The 18,654-nt window shown below is 50.2% G+C and overlaps 1 protein-coding gene across 1 annotated transcript in view; it reads left to right on the top strand.

The window, feature by feature from the left end:
* Nucleotides 1–18,654, top strand: part of TMEM266 (transmembrane protein 266) — a 125,171-nt gene that overhangs the window by 70,904 nt on the left and 35,613 nt on the right. The window contains exons 4-5 of the mRNA XM_030317618.1: nucleotides 3,078–3,232; nucleotides 6,210–6,283. Of these exons, the coding sequence (XP_030173478.1) occupies nucleotides 3,078–3,232; nucleotides 6,210–6,283 (229 nt within the window). The remainder of the gene's footprint in view (nucleotides 1–3,077; nucleotides 3,233–6,209; nucleotides 6,284–18,654) is intronic.

An 18,654-nucleotide genomic window follows, 5' to 3' on the forward strand; every position in this document is an offset into this window, starting at 1 on the left:
CATCCAGGAGCCCCGACATTTCAGCGTTTTAAGGAGCAACATAAAATGACTTTTCGTCCCATGGAAGCAGGTACAGATTGGAGTCTCCTGTTTGTGGAGAAACAAATAGTTTGTTTCATCCCCTTCTCTCTTTGGAACCTTGTGCTTGAGGTAGAAGGAGCAGACTCTGAGGGGCGTATGCCATTCTCCTGGGGTATACAAGGCACAGAGGCCAAAACATGGCCTGGCTCCTTCCATTTAACGTGCAGGCCGTCTTCCTGCTCGCTGCTCACCCTGACGCCGGCCCAGGCAAACGGCCCTTGCAGCTCCCCTCTTTAGTTATAACTGCAGGAGGTGCTTGCGTCACATTTCAGATGACAGTGAAAGGCCATCATTTTTAGGGGCCAAAAGTAACTGGACTGGGTTTTTGAGAAGATGTGGAACTGGAGCGATGTCTGCTTTGGGGCATGGCAATGACAGTGCTTGCAGTGATCAGTGATCCGGTGATCCGGGAGAACTTGACAGGAGGGCGGGAGGGGAAGTGATGAGCCACAAGAGAGGTGTGAAAGATTAAAATAGGGCCACTGGAAAGTGGGGGCAGGAATGTCACACTGGGAGAGGAAGAAGGGGGAGTAGGTGAGACATGCAGATGAATCAGGAGAGGTCAGCTGAGTAGCGATGGCCAAAGAGATCTTACAGTTCAAAGGGTCTTTCATATCCACACGCAGCTGATAGCACCTGTGGGCAGCAGCCTCTAAGCTTCTCTGGGGCTCCGTCCCTCTGAGCTGTGAGGTGGAGGCTTCGGCGCCCCTGTCCTTCTTTCCTGCCCACCCTGGACAGACACACCTAGTCCTCTGTCTGGCGGCCCTTCTCATGGCCTTTCCTTCACAGGCACTGGCTTCTCACCTGACCAAATCACAGCCACCCTTACCAGGCCCCCTCAACACCCCTCTGCCCTGAATACAGGACACCCAGTTAAAGTTGAATTTCAAATAAACAATGAATACTTTCTTTAGTATAACTATGCAATGTTTGGGATATACTCACACTAGAAAATTGTTCATTGTTTATCTGAGATTTAACTGGATGTTCTGTGTTTTATCTGACAACCCTACTGAGCTCCATATGATGTCAGTTTGGGATCTACCCTGTAGCCTCTTGCTTATGGGTTGGCCCATGTGAGTCTGCAAGAAGTTGGAGAGAAGTGTTTCTGCATCAGACTTTGAAACCCATCTGCAGTGAGTGATGGAGGCATTCATCAATGGCCTTCACAATCTGGTCTCCACTCACCTTTGTCTCCCTGTCTTCTGCTTGTCCCTTAGTGAGAATTCTCTCTGGCCTGGCTGGTCTCCTCATCCTCACCCCATACTCTTGGGCCAGATGGGGCTCACATCAGTCCCCTCTCAACCCTGTCCAAAATACCTTCTTCCTTTTCCACAATCACCTGTTGAAATCCTTCTACCCCTATTTGTGGGACCAGATCCCTGAGGCTGGAGACTGAACCCCCGAGTCTTTGCATTCCCTTAGAACCAAGACAGCACCTGTCATTCCCATAGGTTTTGGAAACTCTCCAGAAAGACTTGAATAAGCCAAATTTCCTGCCAGGTTTTTTGAAGAGGCATGAGCTTTGTACCACCTTCCAACAACTGGGGGCTCCGTCAAGCTTTCCCTAGATGGATTCTGAGGGAGAAACTCCTCCTTGAAGCACTCACAGTATTCCTTTGGGGAGAAGAGAGCATCTCAGAATTTCCTCTTCCAGTGACACTTTAGGATCTTCAGGGCATTGGGCCCTGACCCACTTCAGCGGACACTTTAGTTATAAAGCATACCTGTGTGCAAAGGATGGGGACAGCCAGCTGTCTGGGTCTTCAAATAACTTTCCAACATCATCATCATCATCATTAGCAATCCATTTCAGCTCCATGGTGCTTTATAGATCAGATACATTCCCTCATTTAACTTGCAACAATCCTAGGAGTTAAGGAGTTTTACAAATGGGAGGCTGAGGCCTGAAATGCACAGATAACCTTCACACATAGTCCTATGTGTCTGAAGGTGGAGCCAGAAGTGGGGACTCCCTGACTAGCACTGTCTCTGCTACTTCAGGATGCCTAATTCTTCCTCAAGACGGCAATGAGGTTTGGCCTCAATACCACCTGCTCCCTCAGAGGCACCTCTTTTTCCCAGGATCTTGTGTTCCTGAAGGGAGTACATCAAATGCCTGCCCCAGCTCTGAGGTTTTTCACCTCCTTCCCACTTCCAGTCCTACTCAGGAAAAACTCCATCCTCGGTGACTTGATCTCTACCTGTGGTTGTTCAAGATCATCTAAGCAGGGTTTCCGAAAAGATCTTCCATGAAGCACTAGTCCCACCAGATGCCCTGTGACATGAGGGTGCTGTCCAGCAAGTTTGGAAAGCACTGATACTATAATCCCTTTTGAGCATGATGATGTAAAATAACATATTAAAGGCACTGCAATGTCCTGCCTAGAAAAATAGCCATTTGACTTTGACCCCAATTTTCCAAAACCTATCCAACCATAGAATTATCAAGTAACAACCATTAACATTCTGTGGAACTAGGATTCCATACAACCCCCTCTGAGAAATAGGGATTTAGCTCAGATCTCTTCTTATATAGCTGAAAACCACTGAAAATTCATTCATTAATTTATCAATCATTCATTAGAGGCGAACTGAGGGTCTCCTAAATGCAGAGTTTGTGCTAGGTTCCACGACTAGACAGACAGACAGTAATAACAGCTCGTTTTCATGCAGTTCTTACACCTAGCCAGGCTCTCCACTGACCTTTGTGATCTCCAGTGTTTGCAAGAAGCCCATGAGATGTGGGTTTCACATCCACTGTAAAGATGAGGAGACTGAAACCCAGATGGATGCTGTGTGTTGCCCAGGTCAGCCTATAAACCTAGCTGCACCTTTTTATGATTGGTTTTGCTCTTTGTGATTCTACCCAGTGGCCTCTTAAATAAGGTTGCATTTTGCTGGGAAACGTAGAGCCTGGGAGGAATGATGAGGGTATGTTTGGGACCAGGGCTGTGGCCAGGATCTTACCTCCTCTCCCTCTTGTGTCCCCACAGGTCTACCTGGCTGAAGCCGTGCTGTGGGAAGAGAGCAGCCGTGTGGCAGGTATTTTTGCTCAGTGCAAGTCTCAACAGTTTCCTGGTAGCCTGTGTAATATTGGTGGTGATTCTCCTGACTCTGGAACTTCTAATAGATATAAAGCTTCTCCAGTGTGAGTAGCAAGAGAGATACATATGCAAATACATATGATGTCAATATTCAGTGTGCATCCATCAGGGGTCCCCAACCAGCAGTGCAATATGCCCCCAGCCCAATGCCACTGTTATGACCCTGGCCCCATGGCTCATGGGGATTACTGCCCGGGGAGGAAATCTGACAGCTGCTTTCTCTGTCCCCCCAAGTACCTGTTTGCCCCTTTCTACCCAATGTGGCCTCTCCAGTCCCCCTCCTTAGCATTCCGTGATCAGAAACTGATGAGATCAAAAATGTTGGGGACCCCTGTATGCACTTTTCTTTTTATTGTTCCCATTTGGAATTCTCCAGGTTGGACTTTTCTGTATCTTAAAGAGAGTTCTCATGTGTGGAGGCATATCACCTTCTACTAACTAATAATAATAGCAACCACAATGATGATATGATTGCTTGTGTTTTTATCCAGCCATAATTTGGCAGTGTTATTTACACATGATGTGATCATTTTGAAAGGACTTTTCCATACATTTGACCCTCGCAGCAACCCTGTGAGGTGGCATGACTGATTTTATCTCACCTTATAGGCAAGGGAATTAAGATTTGGAGAAGTTAGAGACTTTCCCTAGGTAAGGGTCTTCAAGCCATCAGGCCATTTAATGGCATGGCCAGTTTTTTTCCCACCATAGTGTCTTGGTGTTTGTTCTAGTCTTGTGTTTATGGGAGCCTGATGCACATGGCAGTCAATGGCTTGTCTGCTACCTCTTCTGTCCTTCTAGATGTCCCATGGCAATATGGCTGTTGGGAGGTGCCCACTTCTTGCCCCCCACCCTCGCAGACCCCTATCTGGCTCTCTGGGGAGAGCCAGGTGTCTTTACTCTTGGCTTCAGATGAGTGAGCAGTTTCTGTTAGAGCTCCTGGATCCCTATATTTCCCCAATTCAGAAGGCGGATTATACAAATGCAAATAAAAGAAAAAGATAAAATTTTTGGCCTGCAAGATTCCACCGTTGGCAAAGTGTAGAACTATAGATCCATCCTCAAACCCAGTCAGTCATCTTAGACTTGTTTTCTCAAATGCCCCCAGTTCTTTTCCTGGAGCCTCTATACTCAGGGTCCATCAAAGCTCCTTCCATGCCCTATCAGCCCTCCCTACTCTCTAGAGAGGATGACAGGCAGTACAGAATTGCTTTTGTCTGATAAGCCTCATTGGGTTTTGTGCAGCTGGTGGCCCCTTGGTTCCAATCAAAGTATCTTCCAGCATAAAGTGACCAGCACTGATTTTACACTCAACCTGTCTTCAATTAAACCATGTTGTATACTTTCCCTCCCACTCATCCATATGTCTGCTTTTTATGAGGTCTGGCCATAACAGAGTCTTTCTTTCCCTGTTGTAGGTTATACTTGGGGCCCTCGGCTGCTCAGGTTGTGACAAGGCATTGAATAGAACTGAGAACCTGGCCGACACTGGAATTTTGCTTAAAATTAAGTATCCAGGAGATTGATTTTGGTGGGAGATCCAATAGCAGCTCATAAAAGGCATCTTAAATTCCATAAAACGCACAATCAGAGATTTATTGCTCTTCTAAAGCAAACCGTAAAAAAAGGCACAGGAATTCATTTGAGAAATAATGGGGAGAGATTTTATGTTTTCAGAATCATCTGGAGGTCTTTTCAGAGTCACACAGGCCTCAGACTCTCGGTTCCCACTGGTATTCATGTGGCCTGGGATGGAAAGAATCCACGGTGCCTCCAGGCCCCAGCTTCTAAGGGTCGGTCACATTGGCCCAATACCAGGGGACCCTGAGGTCTCCCACCTGGAACCTGGTACCGCAGCCTCTCTCTCCCAGACATGCTCCAGGTTCTGGCTTCTGCCCACCCTGTGATCCCAGAGCTTTGGGGGAGGCTCTGAGTTCCTCTCTTTCAGGTCAGCCTTCCCCACTGAGTCCTGCCTGGGGTACTTTTCTTTTAGCCCCCAGGGAATTCTGAGCTACACGCTAAGCAGGCCTGACCAGCAGAGAAGCAATGTAGCCCTGTTCTTGGCAGCATTCCTCCACCTTGTTTTGGCCCTGCCCACTGCTCTGCCCGGCTGTCTTTCAGGCCTGCCTTCTGGAAAGCATCCCCTCCCATCCATTCTCCATCAGAGCCCACCTAACCCTTGTCCTGGGCCCAGAACCCTGCTTTTGGCATCACTACCTGATAAACTACACCTTGATTAGGCTCTGAAGTTGGCCATGGCTCCTGTATTTTAAAGGGGTCTTCCAGAGATAGCGCCTTAACTCTAAGGATTGTCTGGTGGAAGGTGGGCTGGGAGCTTTCAGGGGCTGATGGCTCTCCCCACTTCACTATGGAGTCTGGAGGGCAAATGGAGCAACTTGGAAGCATGGCAGACCCCAGCTGCTTGAGCTGTCATGTTCAGGAGGTGACATCTCCCTACCAGGCCCGGCTCCCTCTTCCAGGCCTTTCTCCAGCCTCACTCCAAATACCCCTGCCAGCATAGCCATCTCTACATCAGGGTTTTCACAGTGAAAATTCAAAGCAAGCTCGCTTTGAGTCCCACCCAGTGCCCAGAGCTTTGGCTGTGAATTGTGGTAAGGGTTTCCAAAAGCTCAGGTAGACTTGACTGAAGCTGCCTACCCAGCTCTGACAGCCACGAATGTCTTGATAAGCCCCCCTCTGGAGGGCTCCTTTCTGGGAGGATGGCTATAGCTCACAGCCCACCATAGCTGATGGGACTGAGCTAGAATTCTGAGGTATGGCCTATGGGGGGACAGACAGAGGGAGGAGCAGCACCACTGGCCCCGCATCCTCCTACCAGCTCCATCGCAGACACCACTTAAAGCCGCCCTGGATGTTCTCTGGCCTGATTCTGTCCGGATCCAAATGTTCACATGAGCGGGCCCCGGACTCGCAGAGGTCTGCCTCCACGCTGTGAAGGTCCTCTATCAACACACCTAACTCCTTGTGCCTAAAATTGGTCCATTATTGTGTTCATTGCAGTTTCCAGTGCATTCCAGTTTGCTGGCATAATTCACTGGATCAGTCTGGTCATTCTCTCTGTGTTCTTCTCAGAGGTAGGTAAAGACTGGGGCCCTGGGACTTCTGTAGGGCAACTCCTGCCCTGGGGAGACCAAGCTTTATTCTCTAAATATTTACTAGCATCCAGCCCTCTTCTAGCCCTCAAGGCTGCAAAGAGGGAGAGACAATACAGAGAACTGAGCTCTGTGCTGGGAAATGACGCTGGAGGGGCAGCTGTCGACCCCTTCAGGGAGGCCTGGGCCCCAGGAGGTGACCCCTGCATGGAATATGAGAGGATGGGCAGGTGTTGTCCAAGTAAGGGGCGGGGATGACATTTGTGAAGGTGAGACTGAGTAGGGCGTAGCTGAAGGAGAGCAAATGGTCATGTTTACAGTAAGGAGCTATAGATAAGAGTCTGGGCTGATGCCTCGGGGGCCTGGAGGTAGAGAGAGCAGTTTGGAAGCTGCCCCTTGAGGGGGGATGCTCAGGCCTGCAGAGGGCAGAGAGGATGGAGTCGCATGCCTGGCCAGTGGATTGAGCAGGTGCTGCAGGACCATGGGGTCTGGCTAGGCTGAGAGCTGCCCCCTTGGTATGAACAGAGGGGCACATGAACAAAGTGGTGGGATCAGGGGTGAGAGGCTCCCTTTATCAAGTCAGCCAGTAAAGCCTAAGTGGGTATCTCCATGTGTCAGGTATCTCTATGTGAGAGGTATCTCTATGTGAGATACCTAAGTCAGTATCTCTATGTGAGAGGGGAAAAGCTCCTGGGGCCTTGTGGGCACTGGGTTTAATGCCAGCTGGTAGCCCAGCGTGGGACTGAAATAGTGGTAAACCAGATCCCAGGACATTGCTCTGCCTTTACACAGGGGTGCATGACACTTCTTTCAAGCAGTTTCCAGACTGTCACAGTGATACCCTGGCCTGCATTTCAGTGCTGTTGACTTGGGCCTGCTGCAGGCGGGGTCTCCCAGGGTGACTGGCAAGGGTGGGCTTTATCTTGTGAGCAGTGGCGGGTCATTGAGGGACTGGAGAGTTGCATGTGGAAATCCGGTTCTTCTCAAGAGAGCAGAAGGCTAGTCTAAGTCAGGTGGCTGGTCACTGCCCCTCTCCACCCATGTGCTCTACCACCACTGCCACAGGTCCACATTAGCTCACGCAGAGCCCCAGTGGGGCATTTCAGTGGGCAGCAGGCATGGGGAGAATGGCAGGGGAGAAAAGGCAAAGAGCCTGTTGGGAAGATGCATGCACACACAGACACAGACACACACATACAGATCAGTGGGTGCTGCTTCCCTGGTGGCAAAGGGGCCTCTGGGTCTCAGAGCACAGCAGAACCTTGAAGGACAGGATGAAGTGGGAAAGGAACCTCATGAGTGAAGGTATGGAAGTACAGAATATTTTGAGACCTGATCAGGAAACCCAGGGAGTCAAGAGTCCCAAGGTCCTCTTCTGGGCCAGCTGGAGGCCCTATATGATGGCCCTCAATACCCTGCAAAGATCAGGGGAGGGTTGGGCCTCAGGCCTTCAGTCCAGAACCCTGAGTCTGGGTGTGGGGCTGGGCAGCAGGCGTTCCAAGCACAAAGCGTTCTCTTTCCAGGTCTCGACTCCTGCAGTCCACGGAATTGGCAGGCAAGCCTGGGCCTGAAGCTGTGAATGTGGGGGCAGATCTTGACACTGCCCCTCCTGGGAGTGTCCCAAGCGGCTCGCTGAGACCGCTGCCCTGGAGGTGCCTCAGTACCCCCTAAACAGTGCCTGCTTCCCAGCCTGCTGCCTTTTTAGGGTCTTGCCCTCTCCAGCTCCCTGGCCTCCACTCACCATGATTCCCTCCCACAAACACATGGGCCAAGGCCAGATGTCTCCTTGCTACAAACCTCAGAAAATGTGTCATGTGTCTGTGACTGCCAACAAAAATGTTTAATCAGTTGTTGCGGTTCTTCCATCTATCCCTCCGCTTTGGTTTTATTGCCTTTGCAGAATTTATTACCCAGCGTGAATTTGGCATTCCCTTCCTGTCACTGCCGGAGACAAGCCACCTGAAACAGACAAGCCCCTGTGCAAAGGAATCTCAGTCTCAAACCCCCCACTCACTCCCATTCACACATCCAGAGGGGGATGGGCCTGGGGCTTCCCACAGGCCCAGCTGGAGGAGAATGACTGTGCCCCTGACCTTGGACCTTGTCGAAGAGAGGGTTGGGTGGAGCTGTAACAAGGTAGTAAGAGAAGAGTAACAGGTGGAGCAACAGAGGGCTAGCAGTAGAGTAACAGGAGAGATCTGTCTCCCCAGCACACCCTGACCAGCATGAACACAGGGGCTGGGACAGTGATCTTGTGATGAGGCAGCCCAGCTCATGAGCCTGGGCTCTCACATGTCATGGAGTGCCCGGAAGAACCAAGCATCAGAAGGGGCTAGAATAGCCTCATAGATGTCCCCCTAGCCTGTTCCTCAGAGGGTTTGGAGTTGTGTGACCGGAGCACCTCCGGTGAGAAAGGCCAGGGCAGCCAATTTCCCTGAGTAGTGCACCACGCCAGAGTATTTGCCCCCTGAAAATGCCAGTTGTACCCTTTTAAAAAATCACACGGACAAGGGGAGCAGCCTGGGGTCACACAGCCAATTCTAGCCCAAACTGGGCCCAGGCTTCTGGGCTCCTAATCTGGTCTGTCACCGCTGCATATTTTTGTGGTCCTGGTGCCAGCAGGTTGTGAGGGGACAGAGAATCTTGGAGAAGGGCTGCCAGGGCCAGGAGCTGAGAAAGAAGAAGTCCAACCCTACAGTGCATCTGACCCCAGACCCAGTGCTACTGGCTCATCCTCCTCTAGTGTGATGTCCATATCACTCCTTCAAGGCTGAGTGGGAAATACTTCCTCCGGAAATACCCAGAGATATGTCTCTGGGCCACAGGTGGGGGGGGTCTCTCCAGGACTCCAAGACTGGTTAGACTTAATGCGTGGGTGTTAATTCACAGACAAATTCTACAAAGGTTTGACCCAAAGGGCTCCTGATGCCGTGGTACCTTTTGACTTGTTCGGAGCAATATTCCACTCCTTGTCTCCACTGAGCTTTAGGACAACCCAGAATGTGGGTGTGACATTTTACAAGTTGGGAAACTGAGGCCTGGGAAGGCGTGGAAAGCTGCCCAGGGTCTGCAGGAGTGACAGGCTGGACCAGAAGGTGGGTGTGTAAGTGCTCCATGTCGTCCTTTGCCCATCTCTGTGCTCTGAGGGCTCCTTCAGGGAAGATGGGTTACTCCGTTCTGTGCAGGCCCCAGAGGACAGATCTAGACTCAAAGAAGGGAAGCATGAGGCTGCTTTGGGCTTAGTTTGAGGACATCTGTTCAAACAGGCTGTGCTATTTTCCAGTGAGACAGATGCTTCTCAAAGTGGTAAGAGCGAGTCTTCCTCAGTCGAGCAGTCTGTGCGGGGTCCCAAGGTGACCAAGGTGAAAACGGGTGCCCTCGAACTTTTCCTGGGCCCTGATATTCCAGATGGCTCTGAAGCACCCAAGAATGAGCAGAGCCTTTGGGATCCAGATGGAGAATTGTACAAATGGTGTTTGCAAAAACACAGGCTGCCCCACCCTTGGCTGACACCAGGACCGGCCAGCCACGTGCAGCCAGGGGGTCCAGCTGCTTCTCTTCCTGACTGTACAAGGATTTAGGGCCTGGCCAGACTGGGCCACCCTGCAGCAGAGCTCCAGTGCAGGCCACGAGGTGTTGGCCCTGTCCCCTAATGCTGGGTGTGGGGGGATCTGGAGAAGCCCAGCTCTTTTCCTGGAAGAAGAAAAAGCTGACCCATGGCTGGCCCTCTAGATAGGAGCCTCAAAGCAGTGGTGGCAACAGCTGCTTCTTCCTCCTCCTCCTATTATTATTATTATTTTATTGAGGTAAAGTTTACATAATATGGGGCTCGAACCCACGAACTGTGAGATCATGACCTGAGCTGAAATCAGGAGTTGACTGAGCTACCCAGGTGCTTGCACATAATATAACTCCTTAAACTCTACCCTCTAGTGCGTTCAGTACATAACCAGTGTTGTACATGACCTCTTTCTAGTTCCCAAGCATTTTCCTCAACTCTCAAGGAGGCCCCAAACCCATTACGCAGTCACTCCCCATTCCACTTTTACCCAACCCTTGCCGACCACTGATCTGCTTTCTGTGTCTGTGAACTTAAATATTCAGGATATTTCATATTAATGGAATCACAAAATACATGGTCTTTTATATCAACATGTTTTCAAGTTTACTCACATTGTAACATGGGTTAGTGTTTCACTCCTGTTACGTCTGAATACTATTCCTTTGGATGGATAGACCACGTTTTATGTTTCTGCCCATCAGTTGATCAAGGCTTCTTAGGGCCACCTCCTCTCCCAAGGCAGCCTCTCAGTCTCGAGGGAGTGTGGCCTGCCCTGTTACCTGTGCCGTGTGCCAAGAGAAGGCCAGTGCCAACTGAACTGAACCAAGGCCACCTCTTAGCAAATCAGCAGTCACCCCAAGATTCTGGATTCATGAGGGGGTCCCCCTCCTACCCACTGCTTCCAAGCAGGAGTGAGCCTCAGTAACCATACAGAAGGCAAGAGGGTGGTAGAATGCTTTATGCTGAGAGATGAGGATGCCATTGTGTACCTTCAGAGCCCCATGAGAACTCAACAGAAGGGAGCCTGTTTGGCCACTGACTTGCTGTATGTCCTTGGGCAAGTCACCGCCTCTCTCCGTGTCTTGGCTTCCCCCATCTTTGACCTGAAGGAATTGGAGCTGTCCTAGAGGCTGCCTTCCTGACCCCACCTGAGGTGGAGCCACTGCTTGCCCTTAGGGGAGAGTTTAATTTCTGTCTCCCTTTCCAACTTCCAGAGAGGTGGAAGGAAATCGGGGTCCCAGACCTGCCTCACCCCCAGCCGAGGGAGTCCCTGCCCATCCTGCCACTTCTGACTTCCCTTGCCCCATCTGTAACGTGAACAGCAGCTGCCCCGCCACCTCACAGGAAAAGCCTGATAGGTTTATGAACATGCCTTAAACAGACTGAAGAGAAAGAAGTGGGTAAGATCCCAGAGCAGTGGACTTCTAGAGGGACCAGACTTGATTTAGAAGGTTTGATCCTGCCATCCCCAGCCTGTGCCTCCTGCCTCTGTTGGGCTGGCGCTAGAGCAAGTCTGCAGTGACTTGTTGCTGCTTTTTCAGCACTGCCAGGAGCCCTTTGTCCTCACACCCCAGCCAGGCCCCACCTGGTACTGTGCAGAGATAAAAAAAAAAAACAAACAATGCCACTATGCAGGGTTATGTGGACGTGAAAGGGGGTAACTCACATTATAGATCTGTTTGTGTGTTGTGACACTTTCCTGGAAGATGGCAGCCAAATGCCTCATTTGTAAAGTGAGTGTATCATAACCGTTTTCCAGTAGATAGAGGCGCCATAGGGTCAGGAACCTCCCCATTTGCATGGAGGTACCACATAAGCTAGTGGTGGCCCTGTCAAATTCCATGTACTTATTTTGGAAATGCCTGTGATTTCTGCCTGGAAGGACTGTCCCGCTTGCTACTGCTTCTCTGACACCTTCCCTTCCTTCAAGGCTCAGCCCAGGTCCCCCTCCTTCACCTCTTTCAGGCATCCTGTCCTCACCAGCCCATGTAGACCTCCCCTACTCTGAGCTGAACCCATTGTTATTTCACTCCCTTGGGCCCAGGTTTTGCCTCCCCTTCTGCTGTGAGCAGTAGGACAGGAGCCTTAGTATATTCTTCTGTCTCCCCTGATCACCTGGTATGGGATTGGGCATCTAACACTCATCATTGAAGGAGTGAATAAACATTTGAGAAATTATTCTTCAAAATCTCATTTCCATTTTTTCATTTGCCATGACCTTGGCAGTGATCTTAGGGAGCGTGAAAGTCGGATACAGAGATGAATTTTCTAGACAAGTTGGAATGTACTACTTTAGATAGTGTCAAGCTCACTGTCATTGGAAGTTTGCAGGCTCAGGCTAGATGACTCACTCATTGGGCTACTGGGTAAGGGATGAAAACAACGGAAAGGGGTTGGGCCATGCGACATAACATTTAAGGTTCTCCCTCCAGCTCTGAGATTCTAGGAATAATTTCAGGTCCAGAATGTTCCGCTTACCTCACATCCTTTATTTGTTTGTGTTGAGAGAAAGAGAGACTGAGGGAGTGGGGCAGAAAGAAAATCCCAAACAGGCTGCACACTGTCAACACAGAGCCCAACTTGGGACTCAGTCCCATGAACGGCGAGATCACAACCTGAGCCAAAATCAAGAGTCCTATGCTTAACTGACTGACCCACCCAGGCGCACCTTACCACCACATTCTTAGCAACAACTGATCTGGGCAGGTGGGGAGAACTGGGATGATACTTCTAACTCCTGGAGGAGGTACCTAGTAGGAAAGAAGCCTGTCCTCACTGGCCCTTGGCCTCAGAAGCAGACTGGGACCTCATTCTGGGCCATCAGGGTAACATTCAAAAACAGCTGGGAGGCCACCAGACAAGAGAATCCATAGGTTGGGTCCCTGGTGACTTCTCATGCTTCATCTACATTAGAGTAAGCACTGAGGCTCTATCCAATCACAAAATAATCTTTTTTTTTTTTATGAAATAATCTTCATGTTTACAAGGATAATTCCGGCTATTGTAGAAAATTAAGAAAATATAAACAAGCCAAAATAAGAAAATAAAAATCACCCATATTCTCATCACCCACAGACAACCACTGTTAATTCGGTCTATGTCCAGTGAAACTTTTTCAATGGTCCAGTCAAGTTGACACGTAAAATTAACCATCATCCCTCCTAATACAGAGGCACTTGACAAATGGAAGCTCTTATTTATTTATTCATTTAGCCAACATTTCTAAGTGACTCTGTGATGCACTGTAGGTGGTGCTGGGTTGTAAGTTGGCTGTAGTTGGCTAGGAAGCAAATGTGTGTATTGAGAGAGCCAGGAAAGGAGCTTAAGTTCAAGCTTAAGGCAGTGCTGGAAGACCTTAGAGGGGAAGGAATCTGTCTGCAGATGTGTGAGCTTCCAGGTGGGTGAGATAGAAGCACCTCAGATGGCAGTCATAGAATGCCGAAGGGCAAGAGCCGTGAGCTGACACCACGTGTCTGGTTGTTGACTATGGCAGTGGAGGTGGCAAGACGTCCTGAGAACCCAGGCAAGGCCAGGTCACAAAGGCCCCTCAGTGCCTTGCTCAGGAGTTGGGGTCTTGATCCAAGGGCGGTGGGGAGACCCGGGAGGCCTCCAGGCAGAAGAGGGACATGATGGGGCATGATGAAATTGGCTTTTTAGAGAAATCACCCTGAGAGCTGGGTTTGGAGGAAGGAGGAAGACTGGAATTTGGAGACCATGTAGGAGGCATGGCTCAGCTGTGCGGGGTTAAAGGTTTGAACCAGAAAGTGCAAGTAGAGATGGAGGAAGGGACAAACTGGAGATGAATTAAAGAGCTGTATTTTGTGGGACTTGGGAATGTTCATCACTGGTGGCCAGGGGTTGGGAGGGAGTGTGGCAGTGGAGAAGACAAGACAGGGAGGGGATAGTGATGGGGTTTGCCAAGTCAGAACTGCAGCAGGAGGAGGCCTAAGCCGGACACATGGACTTAGGGGGCTTCAGGATATTAGTGGGAGTTGCAGCCAAGGGTACGATCGTCCAGGGATGTGGGGAGGAAAAAGAGAAGAAACTGGAGCCCTGGGAAATAATCTTGATATGGAGGGAGAAAAAGAAATCTGCAAAGGTAACCGAGAAGATATAGGCAGGGCAGTGGGAGGAGAACGCAGAGCATGCGGCTCCCTGGAGAGGAAAGAGGAGTCCTTGAAGAGCAGGGATGTGCTCAGTGCCCCACACGCTGCCAGACTAAGATCAATTGCAGGACATTATCCATGAGATCTGACAACACATAGTCATCAGTAACCAAGGTGTGAGTGGTTCCACTGCTGTGGTGGGCTCATGTCAGATTGCGGTGGGTTAAGTGGAGACACCTCTTCAAAACCTGGGAGAAGAGAGAGAGAGGAGAGTGGCTTAAGGGAGACATGGGGTCAGTGAGGGATTTTTTAGAATGGAGGAAACTAAAAAGGTTTCTAGGCTAAGTGGAAGTTCTGGAACTCAACTTTGCACATCTGTGTGTTTCAGTCTGCCTCTCACCCCAGGGTGGGCACAGAGAGCACACAGTCAGTGGTCATGTGGTCCACCACCCCATTCTCTACCCTACAGGTCTTGTACCCATTCTTTTAAGGTAGCTTGGAACCTCCTGCCAAAATGAACCCAGCACCAGGGACCTGTGAACCCATGTCCCCCAGAGGTATTGCCTATTGCATGTGGAGGGGGCTCACATTTCGATCCCTAGGCAAGAGGCCACCCTCCTGGGGAGGGTGCTATGTCTGGTTCATCGTGCTCTGTCTCCATGGGTTTTGACTGTGTGCGGATGGAGGAGTGAAGCTGGTTCCTCTGCTCCTGTTTTGTCGATGCCTAAGCCTAGGAGACACTGTTGTGCTGCCCCACTATCACCCCTCAACCTGCACTTGTTACCCAAAAACCTTTCTTCTGCACACCAATTCAGGAGTGCTTTCAGCCCCTTCCACATTTCTTAATTTTTCCTCATAACTGGAATGTGGATTCCATGTTTTCCTCTTGCTGCTCTAGTTTAACTCTGGGTCTGGGGGTTACTTGGAGGAGGAAGCCAGCAGCTCTCTTTGCAGGGAAAATTTGCCCAAGAGTAGATCTGTTCCTTGAAGAAGTGCTTGGGGCCAGCCCTCTGCACCTAGTACGCACTGTGGGTATTCCTTAGGCCAGCCTGCACCTCCCAACCCTGGCCAGCTGCAGGGTTACAGGGACACAGGCTCAGGGCCAGGCATGCACTGCCTCGTTCTCCCCCGCTGGTAGGCCTGGTTTCAGAATGGCTTTGCAGAGAGCGAGGGTGCCAGCCCCCGCTCAGGTCACCAAGCTGTGAACCAGGATCTCCCTCTGCCTGGAAAATGAGTACCTTTGAAAAATTCGCATAGAGGCATCTTACAGACCAGCAGATGCTTCTGCCTGTATCCCCCAAGGTTCCCAAACCCTAGGAGCTCATCAGACCCTATCCCAGGGAGAGAAGCTCAGTCCCCTAAAACATGAGGCTTGGGCCTCAGCAGGAAGGGCAGGAGGCCTTGCTACCACCTGACTAACACAGGGCCTGGATTAGATGCAAGGTTCTCACTCTGCTCTCCTGCTACCTGAAGCCTGAATCCCTTCTCTGGGGAGAGAAGAGAAGTATCCTTCCAGAAAACAGGGCTTTCTGAGGGAAAAGATGAGGGTACTTGTGGTAGAAGGAAGAGGGACTTGAGGACCCTGTTTATCTGTTTCTCCCTGAGTCTGTTTCTGCATCTGTAAGATGGCACGAGAGCTGGGCTTATAGTAATACTCAAATGATACTATCCATGAAGTTTTGCTAAGACTTTGGCCTATCTCACGTGTCAGAGTATCCTTGTCTCCTGAAGGCAAGGTTGGAACAAAGGAGGCTGAAAACCCTAAGTCCCAGGTGGGAAAGAGGCAGGTGGAGCTGAGGATTTGGGTTCCCTTGGACCCTTCCTCAAAGCCCTTTGCAACTTTGGGGGGCAGGATTGCAGGACCGAGGGTCCTAGGGGTGGGAGTGGGTGATAAAATAGTCCCACCTCATTGCCCTGCACTTGTCTTTCCCCGTGGAGCTTCGGGGAGGCAGGCAGCATGGGGTGCTCGTCGCCCTTTGTTCCAGCCGATGTCACATGGTCAGTAAGGGCTGGTCAGAAACAGAAAGAGGATCAGACTTTTGACTCCTCATATAATGCTCTTTCTCCTTCTTGCATCAGGGCATGTAGCCTCCCTGTTTTCACTCGGGAAATTGTCACTTTATACATCCCTGTGGTTCTGGTGGGCACCCTGGAGGAAGTTTTTTAAAAACGCATGTTCCTGGGCCCTGCACCCAGAGATTCTGATATCTGGATCTCCATGAGACCCCAGGAATCTGCACTGTAGACAAATCCCCAGATGCTGCTGAAGCAGTGTGTCCTTGCCTGTACGTTGAGAAACATAGCCACCGCTGGATTGGTCAGCCCTTGGCAGGGCAGTGTGGCCAGGTCCCTGTCTCCATGGATGAGGGATCTCGGCAAAAGATGCTGCAGGGGAAAGCCACCAGGTGGGGTGTTTCAGAGCTGCGTTCTCATTCTGGCTTTGACTCTGATTTGGAGCAACTGTCTCCAGGCCGCCATTTCCCCATCTATGCCAGGAGGCTGGACCAGGAGGTGTTTCCACGGCTGCCTTTGGCTGTTCTGTTTCCATGGGTTGGGTTAGGAAGGAAAGCCTTCCCCAGAGGAGGGTGAGCTGAGCCAGGCCTCAGAGGATAGATCCCATGTGGATGAGCCAGCTGGAGGGAGGCAAGTAGCCAGTGCTCCAGCTGTTCTGCTTGTTTATACATCACTACTTCAGCCATCCACCCATTAAACTTCCATCCCTTCCTGGAGCACAGGGCTCCATGTGTGATGCCTGTTCATCCCCTCATGGGGGGGTCTGGCTGAGTCTCATGCCTGGCCAGCTCCCTCTTCCTCCCCCAACCCCATATCCCCTGGGCTGCTGCCTTGTTTATAGAGAAGTGAGATGATTCCTTTTATATGAGGTTCCCAGAACAGTGAGGCTCAGAGACAGAAAGGAGAATGGTGGTTGACAGGGGCAGGGGGGAGGGGGTAGTTAGTATTTAATGTAAATGATGAAAAACTTCTGGAGATGGATGGTGGTGATGGTTGTGTGACAATGTGAATGTACTTAATCCCACAGTACACTTTTAGAAATAGTTAAAATGGTAAAATTCATGTTCTGTGTATTTTACCACAATCTTGAAACAGAAAAAAGAAGGAGGAGAAGCAGCAGCCGGAGAAGTCCTATTTGGACCAGGCCTTGTTCCCCCCTGTCCTGGCCTGGACTTTGTGCCTTGGAAACCTCACAGTTGGGAATTTGGAGCAGATGTGGCTGGTGTAACATTTCAGAGGAGACAAACACCAAATTTCAATGTCAGCACAAGTTAGAATGAACAGCAACAACAACAACAACAAAACCCAGGCCCATGTGTGGTATTCTTACGCCACTTGAGTGTAACATGCAGAGTCAACTTCTGAGTCCAAATGTCAGCTCACCATGCAATGCCTGAGGGACCCTGGGCAGCTTCCTTAACCTCTCTGAGCTTCAGCTTCCCTTTCTGCAAAGTGAGAATCACATGTAAGGAGGGCTGGCCCAGGGCCTGACACGTATTGATATGAGTACATGGCAAAGGTTAGTTTCATAAAGAATTGGAAGATTCATATCCTATAACCCATCTCTCTGGCAGAAAGGAAACTGAGGCCCAGAGAGGGGATTTGACTTGCTCAAGGCTACACAACCAGCCTGTTACTGAGCTGTAACTTCGGGATATCTTGGACCTCAACCCAGATTTCTCTCCACTCACTTAGAGCTGTCTTGCAGTGAAGCAGGGGTCCTCCAACCTGGAGATAAGGAAGCCATGTAGGAACGGACATCAGGCTGCTGTATGACCCTCTCTGTTCTCAGAGATGCCACCTGTGTCCCACCTACTCATGCCCTCATGGAAGTCAGGATAGTCTTTTCTAAGGAAGAGGGGAATTTTATCAGCTAAGCCTTTTTGTGGCATAAATGTGGGTGAAGATCCATGGGCTTTCTGCAGCTTTGTTGAGTCCAGATGGCTGGCCTTGTACTGCAGCGTGTGGGAGAAGGGACACCACCTGGTGTGAATTACTGTGAACTAGTCATCTTGGTTTAAGGAAGGGCCTACAGACAAATGTACCAGTAATATGAGACCAGCTTTTAAATATTCTCTTTGTAGAAAGATGTACTGTTGGTGAGGAAGCCTCTCCTGAAGGCACGGCATTGGAGTGAATTACTGAGGGTTTTAAGGAATTAGTCATTCATGCATGCATTTGTTCATTCACTCAAACTGTATAATCATTCAGTGTCTACTCTATGTCAGGGATTTGGGGTAATGGAGAGAAATCAGTGTCTCTTGAGCCTTGATCGGGGGATCAGGGAGGTAATCACCACAAGGTATGATGAAGTGTAGTGGAGAGTTATTGGTGTTCAAGTTCTACAGGAATGCCAAGGAAAGAGGCACTGAGCCTGGGGAATGTGGAAGAACTTCACAGAGGTGACACTCGAGCAGATGCCAGAAGGACAGGAAGGCCCTTTCCAGGCAGAGAAGGGAAATGGCCCTGATGGTTAGCACATAGGCCGAGCTGCTCTAACAAGACAACAGAAAATACAATGGGGCTTCAACAACGCAGGGTTCATTTCTCTCTCACAGAAGGACAAGTGGAGTGAACAGTGAAAGCAGACATGGTGGTGTGGGGCTAGTGGGGACCCAGGATGCTTCATCTTGCCCTGCCCTCCCTACCTGAAGATGGCTCACCACCATACC

This window comes from Lynx canadensis, chromosome B3 (genome assembly GCF_007474595.2).
Source record: "Lynx canadensis isolate LIC74 chromosome B3, mLynCan4.pri.v2, whole genome shotgun sequence".
Classification (NCBI taxonomy): domain Eukaryota; kingdom Metazoa; phylum Chordata; class Mammalia; order Carnivora; family Felidae; genus Lynx; species Lynx canadensis.